The 26285-nt window shown below is 44.0% G+C and overlaps 1 protein-coding gene and 1 non-coding gene across 3 annotated transcripts; both read right to left on the minus strand.

Moving 5' to 3' along the window:
• Positions 1 to 606: 606 nt before the first annotated feature.
• On the minus strand, positions 607 to 26133 carry syne3 (spectrin repeat containing, nuclear envelope family member 3). 2 transcript variants are annotated; one of them, XM_018735304.2, is made up of 18 exons: positions 26023 to 26133; positions 19526 to 19705; positions 18749 to 18921; positions 18134 to 18443; positions 14512 to 14667; positions 13650 to 13994; positions 12955 to 13091; positions 11737 to 11911; positions 10650 to 10832; positions 9335 to 9478; positions 8808 to 8942; positions 8208 to 8369; positions 7877 to 8049; positions 5107 to 5971; positions 4844 to 4999; positions 4316 to 4489; positions 3893 to 3934; positions 607 to 3429 (listed from the first exon to the last, which is right to left on the minus strand). In XM_018735304.2, the coding sequence occupies exons 2-18, from the start codon at positions 19667 to 19669 to the stop codon at positions 3247 to 3249; spliced, it is 3657 nt and encodes a 1218-aa protein (XP_018590820.2). In that variant the 5' UTR covers positions 19670 to 19705; positions 26023 to 26133; the 3' UTR covers positions 607 to 3246. The 2 variants fall into 2 exon arrangements, with proteins under 2 accessions (XP_018590820.2, XP_018590819.2); XM_018735303.2 differs by having other exon boundaries at positions 607 to 3432.
• On the minus strand, positions 25598 to 25897 carry LOC114912390 (small Cajal body-specific RNA 13). The gene has a single exon (XR_003798247.1).
• Positions 26134 to 26285: the final 152 nt, after the last annotated feature.

Raw genomic sequence — 26285 nt, forward strand, 5'->3', positions numbered from 1 at the left:
AAACAGGGATGAGTCACTCCTCCAGCCGCTCCTCCGTGATTCACGAGAACAGCCTTGCCAGTGTGTTCATTTGCCTGCAACGTGGTGGAAGCCTCTCAGGTTAGAAGCAAGTTCACAGTTTGGATCACTTTATGGCAACACTGACAAATTTTTCCCATATTATATTGATAATGAATGATTGACTTAGTAGTCCTAAAGTTGTTGGTGGCCCAAATTAATATATTGCACAGTATCCCAACATTTACCAAATAATCGGTTTCACAAAACAATAATTTATAGTCATTTCTAGGATGCCGAGGACTTAAACAGCCATCTTTGTTTCCAGAATGATGCAATTACTATGTCGCCAGATAGTTTTCGCAAGCTTGAAAATAGGCTGGGTTTTTTTTATACTGGGTGTAGGGCTATTTACAGAGTCACACTGCTGTACTATACAGCAGTTGCAGAGACAACGAAGGGGGGCGGGGGGGACTGGACAAATGCAAAGTGTTTGCTTAAAAAAAATCCTATACAATCAACTCAATGTTCAAACACTCCAATTTTTTAATTATAACATTAATGTCCAAAAAACAATAACTCAAAGTAGCCAGAAATGAAATACACAATATTTATTGGCTATGTATCATAGAAAAATACCAGCTTAATAAGCAATGTTACATTTTCAAAAATAGGATTTTCCTCCAGTCATCAATAAAATAGGTTAACTACTGTACAAATGCTTTGCGTTTCTGAACAAGCCTGAGATGGTTTTTCTCTTAATGATTTGCATTGCTACAGGAATGAATTACTGAAATTTACTGTCATTCCTTCAAGGAAGATCTCTATACACAATATTACTCTGATCCATAAAAAGCATTTAAAGTCAGAAAAGCAGAGCCTGACATGCAAATTTTATTGCATATCATGCACCATGCACAGAATACCTTCAAAATATTCCTTAAATGAAGCCAAGATTATATATCCGCAAAGCTGTACCTTCAGGTGCCACATATATCTTCATGAAAGTAGTAAAATGTATCAATACAGGACCAGATTAGGCAATAGTTAATTAACATTCATTAATATATTATAAAGGCATAGCAGTACTGGTGGCTACATATGCAGAAGCTGCTTCAAACCCATGCAACCATAAGATGATATTTATACTCAGCTCGACAACTACTTTCACACTTCGATTTGCATATGCATTCTGAGATTGTCAAGCCAGAGTTATTGTAACACCATAAATAGTGGCAGCCTTAAGGCCTCAATAGGACTAACTTTCCCAAGCATCCAGAGGCTTCTCCACTCTGACAGAGGGAAAACTGTTTCATATCACTTGAAATACTTGGAAAGGACTGAGGGAAACTCCATCCTGCATATCACTGGAAACATAGAAAGGTTAGGACTTTTGTGCAGAACGTGAGGGTGAGGCCGAAGCCGTATTCATGGGAAAATTAATCTACATTTTGTGAAACTTTGAAAAGGCAGGACTCCATATAGTGAAACTACAGAGTCTGCAACAAATTTGTTCTGTGCAAGTGTTTAATTTTCAAGAATCCACAAATACTGCAGAAGCAACCTGCCCCATTCTTCAGGTGACACTTTAGTCCTTTAGTTATGAGAATGAGGGCAGACTTTAAATGAGCACACACAGCAGAAACTGAGTTTTCCACTTACATTTCCTTGTTTACTGCTTAGGGGGTAATATCACTTTCACATTAATATAGCCAAACTGTAGGGAGGTAAAAAGGCCACCAAGTTCTAGAATCGGGAAACTCCTGACAAATGGATCGGTGTAATCTAGACTTGCACAAAACTAAACATGGCTTGCATGTAGCACACAGTGCTACCAACACATAACTGAAGGTACTGCTAGAGGTTCTATGAACCTAACAGGCTTGCTGCATATTAAGTAAACAGACACTTTTCAGTGCTTTATATTATATTTACATACTTTTACTTTAAAAAGTTGGCCCACACCTTTTATGTTCTGCTGAAACTTCATATATTACATTAAAATATTTTTCATGATTAATGATTTTTTAAACATGACTGTGTTGAGTGCTTGCTCATACAGTACTCTTGTCAACAGCTAACATTTCAGTTTGAAGTAAACACCATAAACTGCATATATAAGTCTTGTTTTTGGGACTGTTGTTCATCCCTTATACTTCATAATTCTGTCCATAGCTTTCTGATCACTTCATGAACAAGTCAATGCCAATTAATAAAACAAGTCTTCATGTCACATGAGTAATGTAGATTTTTTAAAAAAAAATTTCAAGCAGCTATTTCATTTACACTGCCTGTAAAATTCATGTACAACTTGACCAGTATGTAGCATGTTAAAGAACATTAAAATTTGTACAGTTTACAACTATGAGTTTTATTTATGCCGAACATGACAAGGCAGCTCACTTAAGAATGGCACCAACAGTTTCTTCAGACTTCCCATTTAAATGAATTAGCTTTAAGTGCAATTTATTCAGGCTTATAGGGATTAAATGGATTTATAGGAGCTTGTGGACAATCATGGGACAACGGATCTGTTCATAAGTTGAATCCAACATCGGTGTTTGAGTAGAAACACCAAATATGCCAATTTTGTTTTTTATATTGCTTCACTTTGCACTTTTTTTCAGAACCTACAATGACTTTCATAGTAAAGGGAGTTTTCCTACAAGTGAATGCCTCCGAAAAGTATGTCATTATGTATTTGGCTTTATGTTGAGGCTGTGTAGAACAGCGGTCGCAATCCTTGTTCTGGAAATTGACAATATATGGGTTTTATTCCAACCTCTGCCTCATTAAACAAACAGCATTTGCCTCAAGTCTTTAAGCAAAAATGTTACCCATTTACTGTTACAAACACTTGTGTGCTTTTTACAGTGTTTAAAGAACTTGTATATTCTTATTTTAAATAGTCATTATCTATTTAACCGTGTAATGCCATATATTAAATTTGAGGACTGACTTACACATCCTGCAAAGTCAGATGCTCAGAGCCACATTTATGCCATTAGATATCAATTTCATGGTATCTAGTTTGGGTTTTCATATTAGTATAATGATCACAATGCAGAGATACACACCACTATGTGAGGAAATAGCGAATCTTTGGCTAAGCTGCTGTCTGCTGCTGACTCCTTGAAGGTTGGAACAAAAGCCTGCATACCATTGTGTTTACCAGAGCAGGGGATGGCAACCGCTGCTGTAGAGTATGGGTGGTGGGTGGGGGTGCATCATCAGTAGTCCACACCGTTCTCAGGTGGGCGGTGGCCCGTTGTAGCGCAGCATCACACTGAAGGAGCGGGCAAAATTGTTGGCAAGGGAGCAGCTCGCGCCTTCATCCGTCAGTGGAAGGAGAAATGCGAGTAGGAGAAGGGCCAGGAGGAGCAACTGTAGAGGCAATGCGGCCCAGCACACGCGTGACAGGAATGTAGAGCGCTTCTGGGGAGACAGATATCAACCATCAGTGCCCACTTAACACGGTAGCAGGAGGTGAGAACAAATGTATCTCACCCAACACCTCTCATGGTGCTCAAGGCCCAGCTGCTATAATGAACCAGTGAATGGACATCTGTATGTCTAAGGTAGGGTTTTGCAATCCCAGTACTTAAAGATCTGTATGAATGCAGGTTGTTGCCCCAGCTCAGAATTTAATTCATTAGTAATGACTAAGATGTTGACTGAAAAATAATCCCAGGATTCAAATCATGTGGACCTGAACGGGTTAGCAGAGGAACATGCATTATTTAAATCATGTGGTGCATTCAATCAAGAACTCAAGTGGAAAAAACAGGAGACCACAGGAACCAAGAGTTGTAATGATCACTGAGTGCAAGTGTAGTATTAAGGTATGCTTCCAGTAGTGGTGTTCTCACAAAGATTAAACTACTAGAGTACTCACCTTTCTTAACTTCATGGGTTCCTCCCTCACAACACCAGCATCCTAGAATAAAATAAAAAAGTCTACTCAAATTTTACTCAACTCCACTCTACAGCTTGTGTTATTAAAACATCACCAGTTCCAACCAGGATGTTACGACGACACCTAGTGTTCGTGAAAATGGACAAATTATTACTGTACCGAAAACCCAGGCACTGCTGGTTTACATAAATTTTACATAATTTTACCAATGCTGACAATCTAACTAATAAGGACTTAAGATGTCAGTTTGAATACCTAGTGCCCTAAAGCACAAAATGAAGAAATCTGTGGTCTGAAGCAGATGCCACTGAAGCTATCATTACCATTGTCCATATGAACTTAAATGTTTATCAGAGTGTAATGGCCCTGTATCACTGGATCAGCTCATCAACCCCTCCCTACCGTTTGCCTCAGCCTGGCATTCAGGTCCACAGCATCCTTCAGCTGAGACTTGTAGAGCATCCAGCGGTACCTCAGCTCTTCCAAGTCCTGCTCCTCATCCTCATTTCCAACACCCTGTGAGGCCAGAAGCTTCTGAAACAGATTCTGGCCCCAGGCCACGTGCGACTGCAGATTCTGGAAGGAACACACATAACAGCAAAACTGGGTGAGTGGATAACCATGGTAACTGAAGTTATGCTTCTCCGGGGAGAAATTCTTGTCACAACGAGCATGGTAGAAATATAGCCTTAAATACACACACACATTTTCAGAACCGCTTGTCCCATACAGGGTCGCAGGGAGCCAGAGCCTACCTGGCAACACAGGGCATAAGGCCAGAGGACACACCCAGGACGGGACACCAGTCTGCTGCAAGGCACCCCAAGCGGGACTCGAACCCCAGACCCACCGGAGAGCAGGACTGTGGTCCAACCCACTGCGCCACCGCACCCCCTCGACTAGCCTTAAATAAATTTAGCAAAAACTTACCTTAAGGCCCTCATCCCTGGCCTTCAGCTCCTTGGAGCTCAGTTGTCCTTTCTGGCCCAAGATCTTGCAGAGTTTACTGTTCTCAGCTTTCAGCCAAACTTCAAATTCCCTCTTTAACTTAGGGTCAGCCTGATACTGGGTCTCCATTGAACCTACCTGGAAAGCACCACAACAATGTCTGAAAAGAAACCATTAATACCAATTTTCTCAAATACAAGCACTAAAGTGTTAAAGGAAGAATGTCTATCTGCCATATCAATTACCTGTCTGTGCTGAATGGATCCGTGCTTGGACGTTGCTCCTGCCACAGTAGTTATGTTTCCCATTGACTTATCTCCTGTTCCAGTCACACTCCTGGTTCTCACACTATGAGTATTTCCTCCCCTGTTCCAAGTTTGGATCTGGTATTTGGTCAGAACACGACTCCCTTCCTTATATTTTCCAGAATCATTATGGCTGGGTCTACCCTCTGCATCCAGCATATCAATCCCATGATCCCACTGGCTGGGAAAGTCTGAGCCACTGCTTTGTTTTGTATCCTTCATTCTTCTCTGACACAGTCCTTCAGTATGGATGGATGTGTCATCCACATCCAGTTCCTCAGGAGTTTCATAGTGTCCACTAGACCCAGACAGCATACCAGCTTGAGAACTCTGGCCTAGACCTTTATCGTCAAACTTGGAGCCTGATCTGTCTTCTGTCTCCATACCCCGACCAAAGAGCTTACTGAGAGATCCAAAATTCCCACCAGCGTCCCCACTCTGCTGGACACCAAGTGCTGGTGCAGTTTTAACGATATCCTGTCCTACAGAAGATCTTTCCCCACCAGGCCCTAGACCCAGACCTGAATGTATTCCCTCCCCTCCTGCCCTTATATACTGCCTCAGATACAATCCCTTCCCCCCAGTTATAATATTCGGTCTACAGTCTATTTCTTCAAAGCCTTCCACCCTGCACCCAAGTCCCTCACTTTTTCCTCCAGAATAATCTCCAGGAATTGGATCTGATGCACTCATTGTGATCTGGTCCTTTCCCTCTGCTGGTGAAAACACTCTGCCTGTCCCAGTTGGACCCTCCATTTCTCCAGGGACATCTCTGCTCCCAGCTGCCTCATTGCCACTGAGCAACCTGCAGGAGAAAAATGGCAGATATGATTCCATTATGTTCCCAAGAATGCAAGCTCCTTTACAACACAGACATGATTTACTCTGGACCAGATTCCACTTTAACAGTGCACAGCAGTAAAAAGTGTGTCCTTTTAAAACAAATATCCTTTAAATGGAATGGATTAAACAGAATAATATAAAACCTCTTTTATATTTTCAAGCAGTACAGAAAGAAAGATACAGTAATGCTTTGGAAACAATTTAATAAGGCATTTCATGACAAACCGTTTTCTAAATGTAGTTTTATTTCAACAATCATCAACTCATAGCTGTCCTCTGGTTGTTTCCCACCTGCCTTCAAAAGTGCCCTCCTCTCTCTGCTGTTAAAGAGATGCTCTCTGGATCCAGACTCAGTTCACAATTACAGGCCAGTCCTCCCTTTTCTGTCAAAAACTCTGGAACAGGAAACCTATAACCAGTTATCTGCATTTCTTGCCCAGAACTATCTCCTTGATTCTTATCAGTCTGGATTCGAAGTAGGACATTCCGCTGAATCTACCCTCCTTGCAGTATCGGATGCTCTCCAGTCACCAAGAACAACTTCCCTCTCCTCGGTCCTCATTCTCCTTAACCTATCTGCAGTATTTGACACTGTCAACCACTGGATTCTACTCCTCTCTCTTGGACAGCTTGGAAAACCAAAGAAAAGCACCAATATGGTTTGAGTCCTACCTATCAGGTAGGTCTTTACCAAGCAATCTGGCGGGGCTCCCGGTCATCGCCTCAGCCTCTCTAAACTGGTGTTCCAGTTGGGTCCCTACTCTTCTCTGTGTGCACCTCTTCTCTCCGCCAGGTCATCACCTCCCATGGATTCTCCTCCCACTGCTACGCCAATGATACCCAGCTCTTCCTGTCTTTTCCCTCTGGAGCAACAGGCATTTCCTCTTGTATCACTGTCTGCCTTTCTGACATCTCTGACCTCTGGATGCCAGATCACCACCTACAACTCAGCCTCTCCAAAACAGAGATCCTTCACCTCCAGGCTGGTCCATCCTCCTGTTGAGAACTCTCTATCAAACTGGACAACTCATTCATTTCACTTACTTCACTGGGTAAGAACCTGGGAGTAACAATTCAAACAGACTCAAAGTCTGTCTTTCTGTCAACATATAGTAGCTACAACCGGTCTTGCAGGAACATCCGGCATAACACCCACAGGATCAGCCCTCACAACGCCTGCTCACAGCCACATGAAACTCTTGCAACTCTCCATCTGGCCATTTGCTCCCTTCCACCTCCTCAGCAAATATGCTGCTGCAATAACTGTGTGGATGGATCTGCTCCTTGATGTCTACATGACTACATGATCACTTGCTACACCCAACCTCCTATAATAACTATTCTTAAAATTATTCTCTATGCAGCTACCGTGTAATGTATACTAGTTCATATGGTGGAATATGACAAATTGACTGTGTTCAAGAATCCCGTGTCTGCATCCAAATCTCTCCTTCTGTTCAGGTAATGTACTTTTTATATTGTTCAGACACACACACTGTCCGAAACGCTTGTCCCAAGTAGGGTCATGGCAAACCGGAGCCTAACCCGGCAAAACAGGGCGCAAGGCTGGAGGGGGAGGGGACACACCCAGGATAGGATGCCAGTCCATTGCAAGGCACCCCAAGTGGGACTCGAACCCCAGACCCACCAGAGAGTAGGCCCTGGCCAAACCCGCTATGCCACCGTGCCCCTCTCTTTGCATTGTTCTTAGGAGAAAAAGGTCTGCTAAATGAATAAATGTAAATATAATGCATTATTTTTTCCAGTACAAAGGTATTGCTCCACACTGACAGAGGCTGAGCAGCAGTGAGATATTTAATATTACTAATAACATGCACATTGAAACCCTTTCTCAACAAAGATGTACCTGTAAATGTTGAGACTGAGGGCATGGAGCGACATCCAGGACTCCCGCAAACGTTGCAGGTCCCGCACAATATGCACCTTCCCATCTTCAGATGTGTGCAGCAGCACCTTTTGACCCTGGGCCTCAGTTCTGTGTAGCTGTAACTCCCTCTCAGGAAATTCTCCCAGTGCTCTCTAGGCAGGGAAGAGACAAACATCCATTCTGAGCTGCTTACAGCACAATGCAAACAGGGCCATTTCATTTGCACAATCTACAAAGTAAATGGGGGATAATTTAATAATTGCAAGCTAGAGCCACAGAAACCTGACAGGACAGGAAGGAGGGGCCATACCTCCGCTTCCGTGCGCCGATTCTCTATGCTCCACTCGCCAGCCGAACTGCAGAATGACTCCAGTTTCTGCCTCATGATCATCAGCCACTTCTCCACTGACAGCAGGCTCTCATGGAAGTTCTCATGCTCAGTGATGTTCTGCTCGCTCTCGCTCACCTTCAGCTGGAGCAGGGAGGTGGATACATAAGATTCGGCGAGGTTTACACAAAGATTTGCTACAGTATTCTCAGAATTTTAAAGCAAAACAAATCAAGATTTCAGGTATGAAAATTCCACAGTTATCAGAAGATATTCAGATGCTCTCATGTATGAACATAAACATTGCCATCAATTACTGTTATATCACACACCAAGGTACAGCTAAACTGCATTTACATTTATTCATTTAGCAGACACTTTTCTCCAAAGGGACGTACATCTCAGAAAACAATTTAGTATACAGATGATAATGCAGTAATTGGACAATAACATAGTATAACTGTGTATTACACAAACCTCATTTTAATGGCACTACATTGGTTACAAAAATGTGTCATACCCATGAATCCACACCACAGATTTTTTTAAAAAAAAAAAAAAGCAGACCACATATCCGCTTACTCTGACATCTTTGTATAGATCTCTCCATTCTGCGTATAGTTGATCAAATCTGCGTCGGTTGGAAATGCTTGATGAGACAAGGGTCTCCAGGGCTGTGATGTGTGCTTCGCAGTCCTCCAAGTCCTTCTTGACAATCTACATACAAAAAGGCATCATGTAGTCCCTGTGTGATACCCAGTGAAGTTACCGCTGGATGCGGTTCAGGGACCTAATGTATGCAAGCAAACTAGTTGTCCAACCAGTGTTTGAAACAGTTGGAACGGTTAAAAACAAAAACCTGTGAACTGCAGGAGGAAAACAGAATGTATAGACAACTGGCAAACGTTGCAAATACAGCATGAGGAAGGGATCTGAACCCACAACCCTAGAGCTGTGAGGTAGCAATGCTAATTAAACAGGCATTTGTGCCATCTCTGAAATCACAAAACAAGGGTTTCTGCAAAGCTGTGTGCTTAAAAGTCGAGGTACAAAAGGTGTCCATCTAGCTCATTCATATATACTTGCCAATGAAAATTGCAGCATCTTACCATGAGCTGATCGTACTGGCTTTTCTTGGCCAATATATCAGGCTGGAGCTCAGCAGCTGCTTTGAGCCTTTCTTTGATGAGCAACAACCGTTTGCAGGTAGAGTCACACATATCCCCGAAGTCCTTAGATCTCAACAGCAAATCCTTCAGGAAACATTTTGCACAGAGATAAAACAGGTTTTAATTATATGGCCTTACCCACCTTGCAGAAGTGATGCATTCCTGAAAAATCCTTTGTAAGGTGAATTTTCATACAAACATATTAGTACCATTAGATTCAATGGTTAACATTTTTATGCATTTCTGAATCCCAAAGCTGACTTTCATTTATTCTACAATATCACCAAATTCCATTAAATAAGACACAATTACTTCAGCAGTTAACATTAGTTAACATTTTATGTCGGCATGTTCAGCTCTTTGCATATATTATGCAACGTATACTTAAATGCTCACTAACAAAACATACATACATATGTACTGTGAGGGTGATACCGTAAATTTGCTGCATTTCCACATGTGGCACTCACTCTGTTTTTACACACAGCTGAGCGAGTTCACCAGCTCTGTACTGCTCTGGTATCCTTTTTATACTCTTTACTCCAAGTTTGTTTCACTGTGCCTTGGAGGATGCCTGTTTGTGGTAGGCAATGGCACTTGAATAGTTGAGGGAGACCTACACAGCATTCAGTGGTGTTTTGCATTAGTTCCTGTACTGTCAGCTGAGTCAAACTATAACTGTACAGAGGACATTGTGGCGGCTCTGGTCTTGCGTGGCTCAGCAGCCAGGATGTGTGCAAAACTCAAATTTGGTCCTCATAAACGTGAAGAAACGCCTCGTATGCAGAGGCTGGGGTACTTAAACTCCTCGTAAAGCTGAATTCTCATAACCTGAAAGGGTGTAACTCAGGGTATAACTGCAGTTTATTGGCTTCACACCACTACAACACAGCATCACAAACTAGGAGAAAAAAAAAAAATATAAGAGTTAAATATTACACTAAATTGTCCATTAACGCCAGGGAGTAAACGACTGCTTTCATTATTTGTTTTTTAAATATTAGGCAGCTAATTTTTTTGCGAAGTGAGAAAACCATTTAACACCCGTAAAAGTTTACACTGGAAAGGTGGAAATGTTTCATGAATAACTTGTAGCAGAAAACATTTAATGGTTTGCTCCAGACAGGAGTCTTATATTAAATGCCACTGCAAACACAAGTTTTCTTTGCCACAATGAAAAGCAGCGCTTGTGTTCAGTACTTCCTGCAGGGAAAACACAAGGGGGCACTGTCACCTCGGGCTGCTCATGTAGTACCTGCAGGTGACTCTTTTTCTGAACAAGCTGGCTGTGTAAGTGCTCTCTCTCCTTCACAGCCGTGCCCAGCTCTGCGAGTGTGCTGGCAGCTTTTTCGGCGCTGAACACACTGCTCAGCAGGTCCCCTTTCACCTGCAGCAGGCTCAGTCGCTCCTGGAGCTGAAGGCTTTGCTTAAGCAGCTTCTGACTCAGACAACGGGAGAAAAAACCAACATGAAAACATGCTCTGGTGCTGCGAGAAGCCAACAGATGGCAGCAGAAAAGCCATTACAGAAAAAAAACACACACACAGAGTTTTAGTATGTGTGTCAACACACTTCAGTATTTCATATGTAATCACAGAAAATGAGAAGTACCATGTACAACTTTCCAAATACCTTAACAGTGCCCTTTATTTCTGGCAGAGACTACTGTGGAGGAAAACAGTCTACAGTATTTTAAACATAAGTGGAAGAACATTATGGGATGATGCAGTTGTGATTCAAGTCCCATGAGTGGTATGCTGAAGTGCCCATATTCACTGAACTAGAATTTTTCCCAGTAAAATACAGAGCTGCAGAAAACAGGAAAATGTAAAAAAAAAAAAAAAAAAATACATTTTTTTGCTCTTTTGAACAAATCTTAGAATAATAAACAAAAAATAAAATGGCAAGCGATTTCACAGGCAAAGAGAGATGTATCTGGATCCAGAAATAAATTAATTTATTTAATGTAAGGATAAAGGCATCATGAATTGCATTTAGTGCCGCTGCTCTATGCATCCAGCAGCACTTTAGGACAAACTGACCAAAGCAACAGGTATGACATGTGAGGATATTGATAGCTTTTCTAAAAAAAATTCTGCTGAAAGGATCCTAAATAATTTTTTTTTTTTTTTTTTTTAAACTTTACAAATCACTCATAAACCCAAAGAAGGAAACCCAAAAGGTAGAAATGACCAGTATGTGCACTTCAGAAAAGCTCAAATGTAAAAATCTTATAAAAAGAGAAAAAAGATGAAGTGTGCTTTTAAGGGCTAAACCATAAAAGGGAGAGTAGAGCAAAGTCGCCCAGCATATAGTTTCTGCCAACAGCTGTACAGTGTTACCTCCATCTTCTGCACCACCAGGGCAAGGTGGGAAAACTCTGATGCCTCAGCCGATGCTTCCAGAACCTGTGTGGCCAGCGTGGCCCACTGTCTGTAGCCTCGCAGTGGGTCCTGCAGAACCTGCCTGAGGTCTGCTTCAGCCTCCGCCGAGAGCTTTGATGCACGACTTTTAACCCTGGCATAGAAGGTCAAAGGCAGGTGATCCTCAATGAGAAAATAGGTTTAACCAGACATGCAGTTTTGCACTGGAAAGAATCAGTGCTTACACTCGTGGTATCAAACTCAGTTGAACAAAGGGCAGCGTGTATTGGATTTCATTCCAGTCAGCGACTCAGTCCTTGTCATAGCTTGTCCAAATAGTCACACTTACTCCTCATACCTACAGCAGTGTTTCTACAAGGAAATGTTTGCAGCATGGTGAAGTTTAAGCAGTGAGTAAAGAAAAAGGAATAAATAAAAATATTGGGAGCTTATGACTGCATGCCATGGTGGACAAAATCTGTGTAATTGTACCTGATATCAACTTAGCAGCTTGTAACAACTGCAGTAATGTCAGAAATAGCTGCATAACTTTCCTTCCGTTAGCCGTTATTACTGGCACACATTTTACATGTATTCATTTAGCTGATGCTTTTCTCCAAAGCAACTTATAATGTAAAGCCACTTCTTACAACGATTTACACATTTATACAACTGAGTAATTTTAATGGAGCAATTTAGGGTAAGGACCTTGCACATGGGTTCTATAGCTGAATGTGGTATTTGAACCTATGACCCTTGGGTGCAAAGGCAGCAGCTCTAGCCACCATGCTACCAGCTGGGCTTTTTTTCTATCCAGAATACCCTGGAGGGGTGGAGGCAGGCAGCCAGACTGCGAAAGGTTTATTTTTCTCTCGTCTTTTGAATTTTTGTTGTCCTCTCCTCTGTGCCCAGCTGCCTTATTTTCCAGCTTTACTAACTAGTGAAATTCCTGCAGTAATTTAATGTATAGATAACCATTTATTTAGGTTACTTCTGTGTCCCATGATGCTTTGTGTTTTCTTCTTATTCACACCACACTTAGCAGTACAAAACACCCACAGTGCGTTCTTTACCAACTACTTTGTACATGACTGGCTGGACATTTTAAAGGCTGGAAAGACCAGAGAGCTAAGTACGGCAAGCTCAACTTGGTCCAGTAGGTAACACCAAAGGCTCATTCTGCCTACATCTCCTCACCCCTGGTATTCCTTGACCACAGCCAGCACCTCTTCAGACACTGGACCAGCATCCTGGGAGCAACGAAAGAGATCCTTCAGCTGGCTCTTGAGCTCCTCCACGAGTGGCTCCTCAGCTGCCAGGGAGCTGCGGACATTCTGCGCAGGAAATAAGGAGAATTTTAAAAAAACCCAAAGCAACATGAAACTGTTACATTTCATTTTAAACGAGACCAAATCTTTGTTAAAACATCATAAGCAAAAAAGTGAAATTCATTCAATGACAAAAATGACGCAGGTAATGTTACTGAGAATGGTACGAGAAAATGACTGGATTTTACCACTTTTAAAACATTTGCTTCAAGGGCGCTGTAGTGATGCAACCACAGTTTTACCAAAACGTGTCTTTTGAACACAGCCCCAATACTACTTTGGCCCTTTAAAACTTGTGCGTCAACACAAACAGTGGGTGCAACCAGTCATGAGTATGTAAGACACTTATGTCAGGTGTGTCTAGGGAATTCTTGCCTTCACATACTTCCCTCAGGCATCCTACAGCCAAGGTAATACCATTCAAGGTGGTCACTACAGAAATAGACAACACGATTTACAGCCAAATTAATAGCTAAGTGGCGGAAAGCAGCAAAAGGAATGAGCAGCTGAACATAGCAACAAGGACATGACACAATAGTAGATGGAGCACAGAGCGAGACGTACCACGAACTTCCTCCACATGGCCACCATCTCCTCCTCGGTCCTCTCCCCTCCTTTGGCTTCCAGGTCCCGGCTCAGTCCCTGGAGCAATTTGTGCAGCTGAGAGGCGTCGGCACGAAGGCGCAAGACGCGGGCCTTGCAGTCGTCGGCCGAGAGCTGGATGGCATGGAGGGCCTCGTGCTCCCTGAGGAGATGCTGTCTCAGACAATCCCAGAGTTCACGCAGGTGCTCAGCCTCTTTGGTCACCACCTCTGCACCTGCCGGGGAGGTTTTGGCTTTCACGGCTTCTGCCCTGGCTTCCAAGTGCAGCACAGTGTCCTCCTCATTTGTGACACTCTCATACAGATCCTGGAGGAACAGCACAGTCCACAAGCTGTAGGTCTACAGTTCTTGTCCTCGAGGGCTCGTGATGTTGTAACAATAAGCTACTGTGAAGAGCAAGCGACCAATGCCTCTATGCTGTGTAATTTTCCCCTCCACTGCAGCATTTACACCTCATGAAGCAGCACATGTTCACTTTATGGGATGACCTGTCACAATGCAAGTCCTCATATTTAGCGAGCAGTGTGTCCTAACTATGTAGAAAAATATGTGTATGAACTGCCCTTTGTTGAAATACATTTACTAGGTCATATGTCATTCTGACTCACTGCTATACCAAACAACTCCTTACACTTACAGTACATCCTATTTATCATGTACAGAACCATGTGATGTCACTCAGTGACAATATTTCTCTCAAACAGTGCAACACATCAAGGAGGAGGTAAAACAGAGTGAAACTGGGCAAACCCTGCAGCACTCAAGGACCAGAAGTGAAAAGCTCCTTCAACCAGGTGCAAGTGTAACTCATCTGCCAAGATACCTGCAGGGCATGGAGCTTGTTGGAAGCACTGTTTTCTCCCCCCAAGCAGTGATTCAGCTCCTCCGTCTTGGAGTCTAACCAAGCTTGAAACTCCTGGACGCAGCGACTGTACGTCTGGTGGTCTTCCGCAATCTTCTCCAGCTGCGCCACCCTTTCCTAAGGGTGGAACAACACTTCAGAGCACAGATAATGTGTGCTATAAACTTTTTTTGATGGCTGTCACAATTCACGACAATTGTCAACCTTTCCTGATCACACTGGGCTCAACAGGAAATTTCATTATCAACATGGCATTTATGACACATGCACATGTTACAAAGACTGGCCACCATGCAATAGTGCTGTGGTTTCAAGTTTTCGGTACACGACGGCCAGTCTTAAAACTTATTGACTGTACCATGCATAGATTTGATACAGGACAGCTTTCACAGTATCTCTATTTGTTCATTACAGTGCAGAATTTAGGCAAAAATATGAATTTGAGAGACAGACACGTTTGGGCCACGTGCCTTCATCAGCATGCGAACATTAGTAAGATGGGCATGTAAGTAAAGTCATGTGTAAGATGTTTTCCATTCCCACATTCAATCACGAGGAACATGAGGTCCAAGAGACCCTCATCTAAGATCTCGCACAATGTCCTGCAAAAGTCCAAATTCTCATGACCAAGGGTGCTTTTGTAATCCATAAGCCGTGAGGAATGTGCATGTTCTGCCAGTACTGAGCCATGCAGCTCAGAGAGCATTTCCTTCTTACAGTCTTTGAAAGACTCAACAGTTGTCGAGCGAGTGAAACACCGATCGAAACGTTCTTCAAGAAACAAAACCGTAGTGGAGATATCTTCCAGAAATGTTAAGTTCTAGGAGAGGCGATTCCAGTATTTTTTAAATGAGGTGGCACGGGGGACCCATAGGAAATCAGAAAATTATATCAGAAATAAATACAGCATTAAAAACTGGCTTAGAAGACAGTGAATACAATTTTCAAGCGGTACATACCAAGTCATGTTTCTTCTCCTGTTTGAAAAACATGGTATTGTGATTCCGAATCGCAAATCAAGCAGCTATTAACAGTGCTCTGATCCAATGGCATTGGGCATTGACAGTACTCCAGCCCAATGGCATTGGGGGGGGGGGGGGGGGGCACCCCCACACCTTTTGACACGTCTCTCAGTTGCAGCCCCTGGCCTCAGGAAGCCAGATATGGATTAATTATAACAGCGAGGAGCTACATGTTCAGAACAAGGAAGAACGCCAACCTGAGCATTAACCCCAGTCTCGGAGAAGTGTTCCTCACACTTCCCTGGTTTGCATATAAAGGGCCTGCTAACCTACCTGCCCTTTTGGTCTGGGCGGATATTCAATCATGTTGGACACATAGTGGGTACTTCACACTTAATGGGCGCTGAGGCCATGGCCAAGCGCAGGAAAGGTGCCAACAAGGATAGATGCCTGCTTCAACTGGAGGTATGGTACATCCACATGTTGAACGTGGTATCCCAACTGGGGACTAATAAGGACATGTACTAAACGTGTTTTCTGTAATAATCATTGTATTTTCAATGTTCGGGACAGATCTGGTTGGCCTGTATGTGTGTTTATAAGTCTGGCTGTTACAGCTGATACATTCTTCATGCAACACACTTTGGCAGAGGTAAGGTTTGTACCACAGTTGGTGCCCTTTCTGAAACTGGACTGTCTATTTTGTACTGCTAAAATCAGCAATCGTTTGCAATGTAATGGATGCTCATTTAACATACACTGGTTTTTAGCCATCAGTTCTCATTGGTAAATCCAATTGCATCACATGATTTTGTACATCTGTTGCTTATTTGTATGTCTTACTGGTGTTTGCACACACTGATGAAGGCCAGTGGCCGCATGGGTCCGTGTCTCAGTTTCACATTTGTGTTGAAATTCTACACTTTATTAAACAAATGCAGGAACAACAGCGAGTACTGTGCTGCATAAACTCCATTTCAGTTTCTTCATTCAGCAGATGCTTTTCCCCAGTGACGTACAGCTCCTCCAGTAAAAGTGCATTACACCAAGAGAGATTTGGATGGAGGTATATGACTGAGGACTCTTTTTCCCTTCAACATTTGCAGAGAGAACACATTTGCCTATTGCTATACTATGTGAACAAACACATACAGACAAACAAACCAAAGGGGTTTATTTTTTAAATAAACAAACAAATAAATAAAAACCCTTATGCATCCTCTTTTCACTTGAACTCCAAACATATCGATACATTTCAGCAGTGGTCACTGACCTAGATAACCACACTGTGAAGCATGTGAGCACTCACTGCACTTACTCATGACAACTGAAAAAGGCTTTGATTGTCTCTGAAATGCAACCATCCCCGACGGGACTGCATCCAAAATTTTTTGCATGTCTGCTTGTTCACATTTGTTTCGTTTTCCCCACCCCCACAAGAAACAAGAGGGGGGGGGGGGATGTGCCAGTTTTGGACACAAGGTAAAGTATGTTGAAGAGAGTAAGGAAGCATTCTACATGTCCATAGCCTCTAGTACAGATATCTGGGTTTGCAGATCATTTATGTTACTCTTTATGAGAAGCTGTCTTACCTTCTGAAAATTAGTTGGGCTAATAATGAACTGCAAATGGGATCACAAACCAGAGCAGTGTTGGGTGGGGGGGGGGGGAAATACTGATAACCTATATATTTTTAATATGACTTTATGTAGAGTCACACCTCTTAATGGTATGAAGACAGCAAGTCACAAAAGAGACTGATTTTTCCGGTTAGACATCACGTTCAGTTCATAATGTGACTATCACTTAATACTGATGGCCTGCACAGTGGGTAGTACTCTCACCTCACAGTCTGAGCTATTTGGGTTCAAAACCTGCTCTGTCCATGTACAGCTCGCATGTTCTCTCCTTGTCTATACTGGCTTCCTCTGGGTGCTCCCATTTCCTCCCACACTAAAAGACAGGTGATTCAGGCTGACTAGTGACCTACATTGCCCATAGTGTGTCTATGTAGGTGTCCTGCAATGGACTGGCATCATCATCCAGTGTACCCCCTTCTAGTCTAATCCATGGTAATTCCAGGATAGGCTCCTGACAGCTGTGACTCTGGTAAGGACAAGTGGTTAACAAAAATGAGTGTAAATACTGGTATCTACCTAACAGAACTCGGGGTTGGAGGGTATATGGAACCTTTATGTAAAAAAGGACAAGCAAACTGGCATATTGGCACAGTGGATAGTGCTGGTAGGTTTGAATCTGACTCCATTTGTATGGAGTTGGCATATTCTTCCATGTCCCTTTGGTTTTCGTTCCATAGTCTTAACATAGTTTCAGGTGGACTGGTGACTCCTAGTATTGTGTGTACGTGTCACATTGCTGTTTTTACAGCAGAGCAATTATAGTGAATTTAGTGTAGCGTTTTTGATATTGCAAGTTGCCTTGGGCAAAGACATCAGCTAAATACTAGTTTAAAAGCTCCATTCCTTTGGAGAAAAGCATCTGCTAAATAAATAAACGTAAATGAAAAGAGGCCGACCAACAACAGGAAAAGCCAGGATCTTCTCAACAATCAAACTTGTGACAGCCAAGGAGAAGCCCCAGGCAATCAGCACCATCCTCACCTGAGCCTTGTTCCGGATCTCGTCGTAGGCACCCTGAAGTTCTTGCAGCGCCTTGGGCCCTACACTGGGATCTTCGGTGCGGCCATGTAGGGCCAGAGCCTCATCCAGCAGCCTCTCCAGCAACACCGCCTGGCCCTGTACATCACTGAGTATCACCCGGTGGTGGTCCAACTGCCACAGCTTTTCACGAGCATCCAGCTGCAGCTCCAGCTGGGGCTCCAGCATGCAGTGCATCCTGCTCAGCCAGAGGCCAAACTCCTCATGTGCCTTGAGGTACTCGCCCCAGTGAAGCCACACCCACTCGATCCGGCTGCCCAGGAAAAATGTCATGTCAGCGCTTGGGAATAACAACACAACCAGCCACCAGCAAATACCACTTAGCCACAGGAACAACACTCCTGGCCAACTGTGTATTCCACTAGAGAAAAATAAAAAATCCCATTCCTTGGGACATCTACATACATTTCACATTAAAAACCACTCCCCTTATTTAAGCGGGGGAAAAAATGCTCCTTATCCTTCCATATTCTTCACTAACTTGTGAAGTCAGGGCAATGTTCTGCCCAAAAATATACACTGATCAACAATTCAGGAGTGGGATTATTGGCAGTGCACCTGTGGCAGTGGATGATGTAGGTGGACGTCTCCTCCCACATTGCTTTGAGCTCCTTCAGCTTAGCATGTGTGTCCTGCTTGATGTCATCATTGCCATTTTGCAGCAGAGGGTCTGCTGCCTCCAGTGCAATGTCCACTTTCAGCCGACCCTCGTGCTCAGACTCACGGATTTCCTACAATTCAGCACAAAGATGTTACTCATTTCCTCCTCGACAAAAAACACTAAGCAAGCAAGCCAAGAAATTGGAATCAAGGCCAGAAACAGTAGGTTTAAGTCTTTAAAAAAAGGTTAACTATTTAGACTACGATGGAGCTACTGAATTGCTTTACCAAAACAACCAGCTTCACAAATGAATACAAAATACACAAAGCTATGCGAATCAGACACAAACACAGTGTGAAACCGCTTGTCCCAAGCGGGGTCGCAGCAAACCGGAGCCTAACCCGGCAACACAGAGCACGAGGTTGGAGCGGGAGGGGACAAACCCAGGACGGGACGCCAGTCCGTCACAAGGCACCCGAAGCGGGACTTGAACTCCAGACCCACCAGAGAGCAGGCCCCAGCCAAACCCACTGCACCACCGCATCCCCCCCCCCCCCCATGCAAATCACTCTGGATAAACTGCTGAGTAATATGATTGACATCATTGCTCACACATACCACATTACTCTGAAAAGAGACAAACATGCAAGGTATGACAAAGTACTGTGTTGAGAAACAGCAGCTGGCAGCGTGGCTACTTGTGAAAGCAGGCCAGAGGGGACGGGTTGGGTTACCTCTGTTTCTCTGAGTCTAGACTCTAGTGCATCTCTGGGGCCCTGCGTGTTGTCACTGAGCCGAAGCCTCTCTTGCGCTGCACGCATCCAGGAGAGAGCTGCCTCCAGGCTCTGCCCAAACTCAGCCTGCTCCTGCTGAGTCATGGCGATGGGTCAGACAGGGCTGAAAGGGGATGCAGGCTGGCCGGAGACACAGACAGACATTGAGTCAGTAGTGCTGCAATAATACTGAAGGGTCAAAATTATCAGTCTTGTTCAAACACTTCAATATCAGCAACAAAATGTTCATTTCTACAGGATGGTTTTCACAAAAGACACCTAACAAAATGATCTGTCAAAATGTATAAACATGAAGCACATTAAAAAAAGCTTCCAGTTACACATCACAAAACAGGTTGTGCTTCCTAAATGCGACACATTCACTGTGAGCATGAATAGAACAACCCATATTATACCCCCCAGGCATAACTGTCAAAGATGTACACAAATCCAGCCAAAATGGGTTCAACATAACCCTACAATAGCAGATGCCACCTTGCAAATGTGACATTCCACACATTGCAATTCACCCATCCATTCATTTGTATGCAGTGCTTGTCTCTGTCAGGGTTGCAGAAGTCCTGAACGTTGGACTGCAGGACGGAACCACTGCAACTGGACGAAACCCATGGAGAGAACACGGAAGCTACACATAGACTGAGCTGGATTTGAACGCAAGGCATTCAAACAGATGTTTCCTTACAATATCTACCATAACACCTCAAAAGAGAAACACTATGCTGTACATATGCGCTAAAATCCTTTGGAAAAAAGTAATCAGCTTCAGTGGTCTGACTAGATGGCTGTTTAAAAAAAAAAAAAAAATGGCAAAGAGCTGTGAAAAACAAAAGCAATAGCTAAAGGCAAAATTCCACAACCCCCCCTCCCCCACAACTAACCTTTTCCTGCAGACAGAAATGCTGTTCTGGTTCCATTAGTAAGTGAAACTCTTAAGAGGCTGCATTTGAGGGAGGAACATGCATTCTACTGTGAGCATGCCCATCACCATGCCTTCTGCCAATACCACAACTGAAAGGATATTCCGTTATTTGCATGCACACGTGCAGCTCATGGAAGGACAGGCTTGACAGCTGAATGCCCACAGACAGGTACCTGTCACACGAGGGCGTTTCTTCGCAAAACTTTTACAATAAGGCATTCAAAGCATGTCAACCGAGAGCCTGACAGCGTCACCCCAAGTTCAAAAGTCTATGAAAAGGGAGGTACAGGTGGTATCGTGATTATGATTGTAGTGTTACAATATTTAAGTCCTGGATTCAAATGCTACTCCTGATGCAATGCCATGGATCAAAGTGCCAACCCTAAACTGACGCTGCAAGAAATGTCCTCTTGTATAAATTAATAATTCTAGAGTTTAGCACCTAACAATCTAAGTACACACACATTTTCAGCGCTTGTCCCATACGGGGTCACGGGGAACCGGAGCCAACCCGGCAACACAGGGCGTAAGGCCGGAGGGGGAGGGGACACACCCAGGACAGGACGCCAGTCCGTCGCAAGGCACCCCAAGCGGGACTCGAACCCCAGACCCACCAGAGAGCAGGACTGTGGTCCAACCCGCTGCGTCACCGCACCCCCTTACACAATCTAAGTAGTGCTGCTCAAAGGAGCTAGCTGAACAAAGGACAACAGTAACAACAACAACAACAACAACAAATACTCTAAATAAATTAGGACGAGGCTGCTACAACAATGTGATTGTGATACTCAATTCAGAGACACGAGCGTCTAGAATGAAAACATAAAACCAGAAAAGGGGGGCGCGGGGGGCACTAACCAAAATATTTCCGTCTTAAAGTTTAAAAGAAGATTTGTGGTAAGGGGGGGAGGGCCCCAAGCTTGAGTTCTCCACAGATTAGTAATTTTTCCCGCATGACTCAGAGGACCGGCAGCGCGCCTCCTAAAAGCGAACAAACCACATAAACCGGAACTGGAGCCTCGCGCGAACCCGCCACACTGCTGCATTGAATGCATCGTACCATACAGTCAGTATATCGTATCCACACTGTTACTGTACACAGCCGGGCGAACGTGTCTGCTGTTCTGTTTCGTGAAATGCAACTTCTCCGAGAAAAGCAGAAAAACGAGAAAAGAAGATTTTAGTTATAACTTAAGTGCAAGTAAAAATAAACTATGTTAAACTGTTTTTAGACATAACATTGCGCCCCCACGTCGAAGCGAGAACAAACACAGCCAGGTGGAGTTATGTAAAATGGGTATTCAATTCATCATGGGAAAGCCTTACAAGCAGGCTACGTAGGCTATTCCAGTACGGAACACGCCCTGCTGTAGTGTAGCTGAACGCATCAGCGATGAGTTGCACACGCTTAAACTACCATAGTATAATTACTGTAGCTGCGCATTTAGCAACTTCCTAACAGTACAGCTAAAGAACAAAATTCCAACATTTGCACTGCAACATGACAACGCATACCAATCTGTAAGTTTAGAGTAAACACACAGACACCTACAAAAAACAGTAACTCTGAGTAGTAGTAACGGGTGACTACTACTAGTACTACTAGCCAGCAAAGTCCTTGCCTACGCAGGTTATGTTTTCACAAGGAAAGGAGAAAGGAAAGTACTCCTACCACAATATTCAAACTCTCTCGGCTCGTGCCGCCCGCCAATAACAGCGCCAACAAAAGCGAGAGGAACCGGCTCACTGACTATACAGTATAGTACAGTACAGTACAGTGTGCGCGCGTGCATCCAAATCGCGGGCTCGCGGAGGGAGTGAGCGGAGCGCATGCGATCCGGTCACAGACAGCGCTAGTCCACACCCCGAGCCATGGATCGCGCGCACACTCTGCGCTCCGACACGTGGACTGCCAGAGCAGCCGACAGTTACTGACAGTCACAGAATTTGCGCTTTCGCACAACGACCGCTCCCTACGTGCTGTTATTATCTTGTATTCTGTCAACGCCTTTGTTAAATTAGATTTGTACAATGACTTACACACTTATACTGCACAGTATTCCCCCACGAGCAATTTGGGCTAAGTACCTTGCTTGATTAAGATACCGCAGGAGCGGGGTTCGAACCGGGAACCGTCAGATTACAAGACTGGTCCTTAGCTGGACTCTGGATGGGATATTCTGCTGGTGTTTATTTGTGATTCACGTCTTAAAAATGTATGAGATGAGACAAGGGAGTCCAACAAGCCTACTGCACCTCCGCATATTCCAGTTGGACTCCCTTGTCTCATACATTGATTGAAGCGAGAGGAACCTGTGACGTGTACTGTGCGGCGCTGGACACCAGAAGCGGAGGAAAGGCTCCAGGACTGCTTTGACTCCGTGGACTGGGACATGTTCAGAAACTCATCCTCCAATCTGGACGAGTATGCCACAGTCAGTGGTCACAGACTTCATCGGGTACTGTGTGTGTAAATGTCTGTATACCACATAAAACAGTCCGCTCATTCCCCAACCAAAAACCGTGGATAACTGCTGAAATCCGAAATAAGATCCGCGCGCGAATTTGCGCGTTTCAGTCCGGAGACACTGACGCGTACAAGAAGAGCAAGAACAAGCTTCGCAAAGCCATCACCAGCGTGAAACGGGAATACAGCAGGAAGGTGGAATCAGAGTTTAACTGCACTCGAGATGCACGTAGGCTGTGGCAGGGAATCCAAACATTAACAGATTATAAACCACAAACGCGGACATTGGTGGGTGCCGCTCCATCTCTCTCTGACAAACTGAACGCGTTTTATGGTCGTTTTGAGTTTGAGAAGAAAGACCCCCCGGTGCGGATCCCCACAGCGCTGCATGATAACGCCAGTCTCACGGTCTCTGTAGCACAAGTGAGAAAAACCTTTAGCCATGTCAACATCCGCAAAGCTGCTGGTCCGGACGGAATTCCAGGGTGAGTTTTAAAAACATGCAGTGAACAACTGGCTGCTGTGTTCACGGACATATTTAACACCTCCTTAAAAAGCTCAACTGTACTCACGTGTTTCAAAAACACCACCATTATCCCCGTTCCTAAGAAAAACAAAGTGAGCTGCCTTATGACTAGCGCCCAGTGGCACTGACCCCCATTGCAATGAAATGCTTTGAGAGGCTGGTGCTGGGACACATTAAGAACACCATCCCAGACACATTGGACCCACTGCAGTTTGCCTACCGCCACAACAGATCCACTGAAGACATAATATTACACACACTTCACACCATTCTGTCTCACCTGGATAATAAAAACTGCTATACAAGGCTATTATTTGTGGACTATAGCTTAGCATTTAACACTGTCATCCCAACCAAGCTGATCCACAAACTACTAGGGCTGGGACTGAGTGCCACATTGTGCAACTGGATCCTGGATTTCCTCACCAACAGACCCCAGCGTGTGCGGAGTGGCAGTAATACCTCCTCCTCACTGACCCTCAACACCGGCACTCTACAGTGAAGCGTCCTGAGCCCGGTGCTATATTCCTTGTTCACACATGACTGTGTGGCCAGTCACAGCTCCAACACCATCATAAAGTTTGCTGACGATACCACTATTGTGGGTCTGATCACCAACAACGGTGAGACGGCCTACAGAGAGGTGGTGAGGCTCCTGGGAGAATGGTGCCAGGACAACAACTTCTCTCTCAATGTTGTCAGTAAAACTAAGGAGCTGGTGATTGACTTCAGGAAACAGGATACGGCTCATGCACCCATCTACATAGGAGGGGACATTGTAGAGAGGGTCAACAGCTTCAGATTCCTAGGGTTCACCCTCACTGTCAAAATCACATGGACTGAGCACACAGCATCAACCATCAAAAAGTTGCCCATCAACATCTCCACTTCCTCAGGCATCTGAAGAAAGTCCAGATGTTCACTACAGTCCTCACCACCTTCTACAGGTGTGCTGTGGAGTTCGTCCTCACAGGGTGTATTACATCCTGGGGTGGCAGCTGCTCCATACAGGACAAGAAACCCCTACAGAGGGTGGTCAAAACAGCTCAAGAAATTATCAGCATACAGCTACCAACAGTCCAGGACACCTACACCACACGTTGCCTCAGAAAGACGATGTGCATCATGAAAGATCACAGTCACCCCGCACGGACACTTTTCTCTTCCCGGCCATCTGCAAAGCGGCTCAGGTCTATTCAAACCCGCACAGCTAGGTACAAGAACAGCTTTTACCCCACTGCTGTAAGAGTATACAACACTAACCAATGTGCCACCTTTAGTAACTAGAGTTGGACTGCTCCTTCCAAGCACATTGGTAGATTACACTGTCATTCTAAGCATTCTCATGTTCTGAGTTCTCTGGCTGTCTACTGGTATTATTGTTATTACTGTTACCATTATTTATTGTTATTGCTGTTGCATTACTCACTGTTATTGTTTTGTTTCTGCTGTATTTCTATTGTCTCTCTCTTTGTCCATAGTCAGTGGAGAAGCATTCAGGAAGAATTTCATGATACTTGTACATGGTACTTGTACCTATGACAAACTTGAACTCAGACACGAAATTCCATAGAAAAGTTCAGGAGTACAGAACGAGTTAGATGGCCACACACCCTTGAAGAGCTGGGTATTGTGGCAGAGGCAAAAAGTAACATAAAAATCAGCTTTGTTTCAACTTTCCTTTCTCCTTACACATGTGCTTAAGACTTCCACCAAAAATGCACAGTAAACACACATTTGTAAGACACTTGTCACTTTTTCCTGTAATCATAACGCTCACAGCAAACGAGCACTAATCGTGTTTTGTTTATAGCTCGTTTCATTTAAGGTGGTGTGTTCTTTTTACGTGTATTAAGCCAATGAAATTATGACACAAAAATCGCTAAGAAGCTTCCACAGGAACTGACGGAAGAGCGATTTCACTCCCTGAAAAGAGAATTAAAAAAAGCTGCGAGTTAACTTAAAGCATGTTTAGCGCCCTACGCTCAAATCCCTTCTGCGGAACAGATACAGAAAGAACACCCTGCTCTCAAATGGGTCTATCATTGCAAATACTGTGAGAACTGTAAGTCGCTTTGTGCTAAAAATTCGACATGAAATGAGTATCGCAGCTCGAAGTGCTCGAGGGGGTCGCTTCTCCCACACAAACAATATCTGGCTGCTATTGCTCTCCCTGCTACTGATGAATGACGGTACAGGAAGATCCGCCACCGCCGTGGAAGCAGGTCACCACACACGATGATGATGGCAATTTGTTGTGTTGTGCAAAGAACATCGCACGTGGAGCCGCCGGCGCTCGAGCGGCCACGCCTTAGCTTCCTTAACTTTGCTCTTCGCAGTCCTCTTTGGGCCCCAAACAACTGACCGCGTGAGGCCGGCGGGTGGACAAGACTGCAACTCAGCGATTAGAGGGAGAGATTTACTAAATCATTTTTAGCCAAGCAGCAGACACGGACCCAACGACGCAAGCGTAAGCGAACTACAGAAAGCTAAATCTGGTAGTCAGTGGCATAACACAGACACACCTCCGTTTCCGAAAGGTCAAAATAAATGCAGTCTTCTGCCTCGCTATCCATTCATTTGTGAGTACCCACATCGAACTAAAGCGTTTCCATGACCCAATATACGGATAATAAAACGGAAATGACCTTTCAATGACCTAAATGTACCGGGAAGTAATACCACGCAAATACAAAATTCATTTAACTTGGTAAAAATGTGTACTTATTTACATGCTGTGTTAAAAACTACAAATGATGAGTATATAATAGTATGTTGACAAGTGACG

Source organism: Scleropages formosus, chromosome 1 (genome assembly GCF_900964775.1).
Source record: "Scleropages formosus chromosome 1, fSclFor1.1, whole genome shotgun sequence".
Lineage (NCBI taxonomy): Eukaryota > Metazoa > Chordata > Actinopteri > Osteoglossiformes > Osteoglossidae > Scleropages > Scleropages formosus.

Excerpts from the sequence above, each read along its gene's own strand:
- syne3 (XM_018735303.2), bottom strand. The coding sequence starts at position 19,669 with ATGACTCAGCAGGAGCAGGCTGAGTTTGGGCAGAGCCTGGAGGCAGCT. Across the intron at positions 5,000-5,106 it reads GATCCATTCAGCACAGACAG|GTAGGTTCAATGGAGACCCA; the intron begins GTAATTGATATG and ends GGTGCTTTCCAG. Across the intron at positions 3,433-3,892 it reads AACCCATGAAGTTAAGAAAG|AAGCGCTCTACATTCCTGTC; the intron begins GTGAGTACTCTA and ends CTGTCTCCCCAG.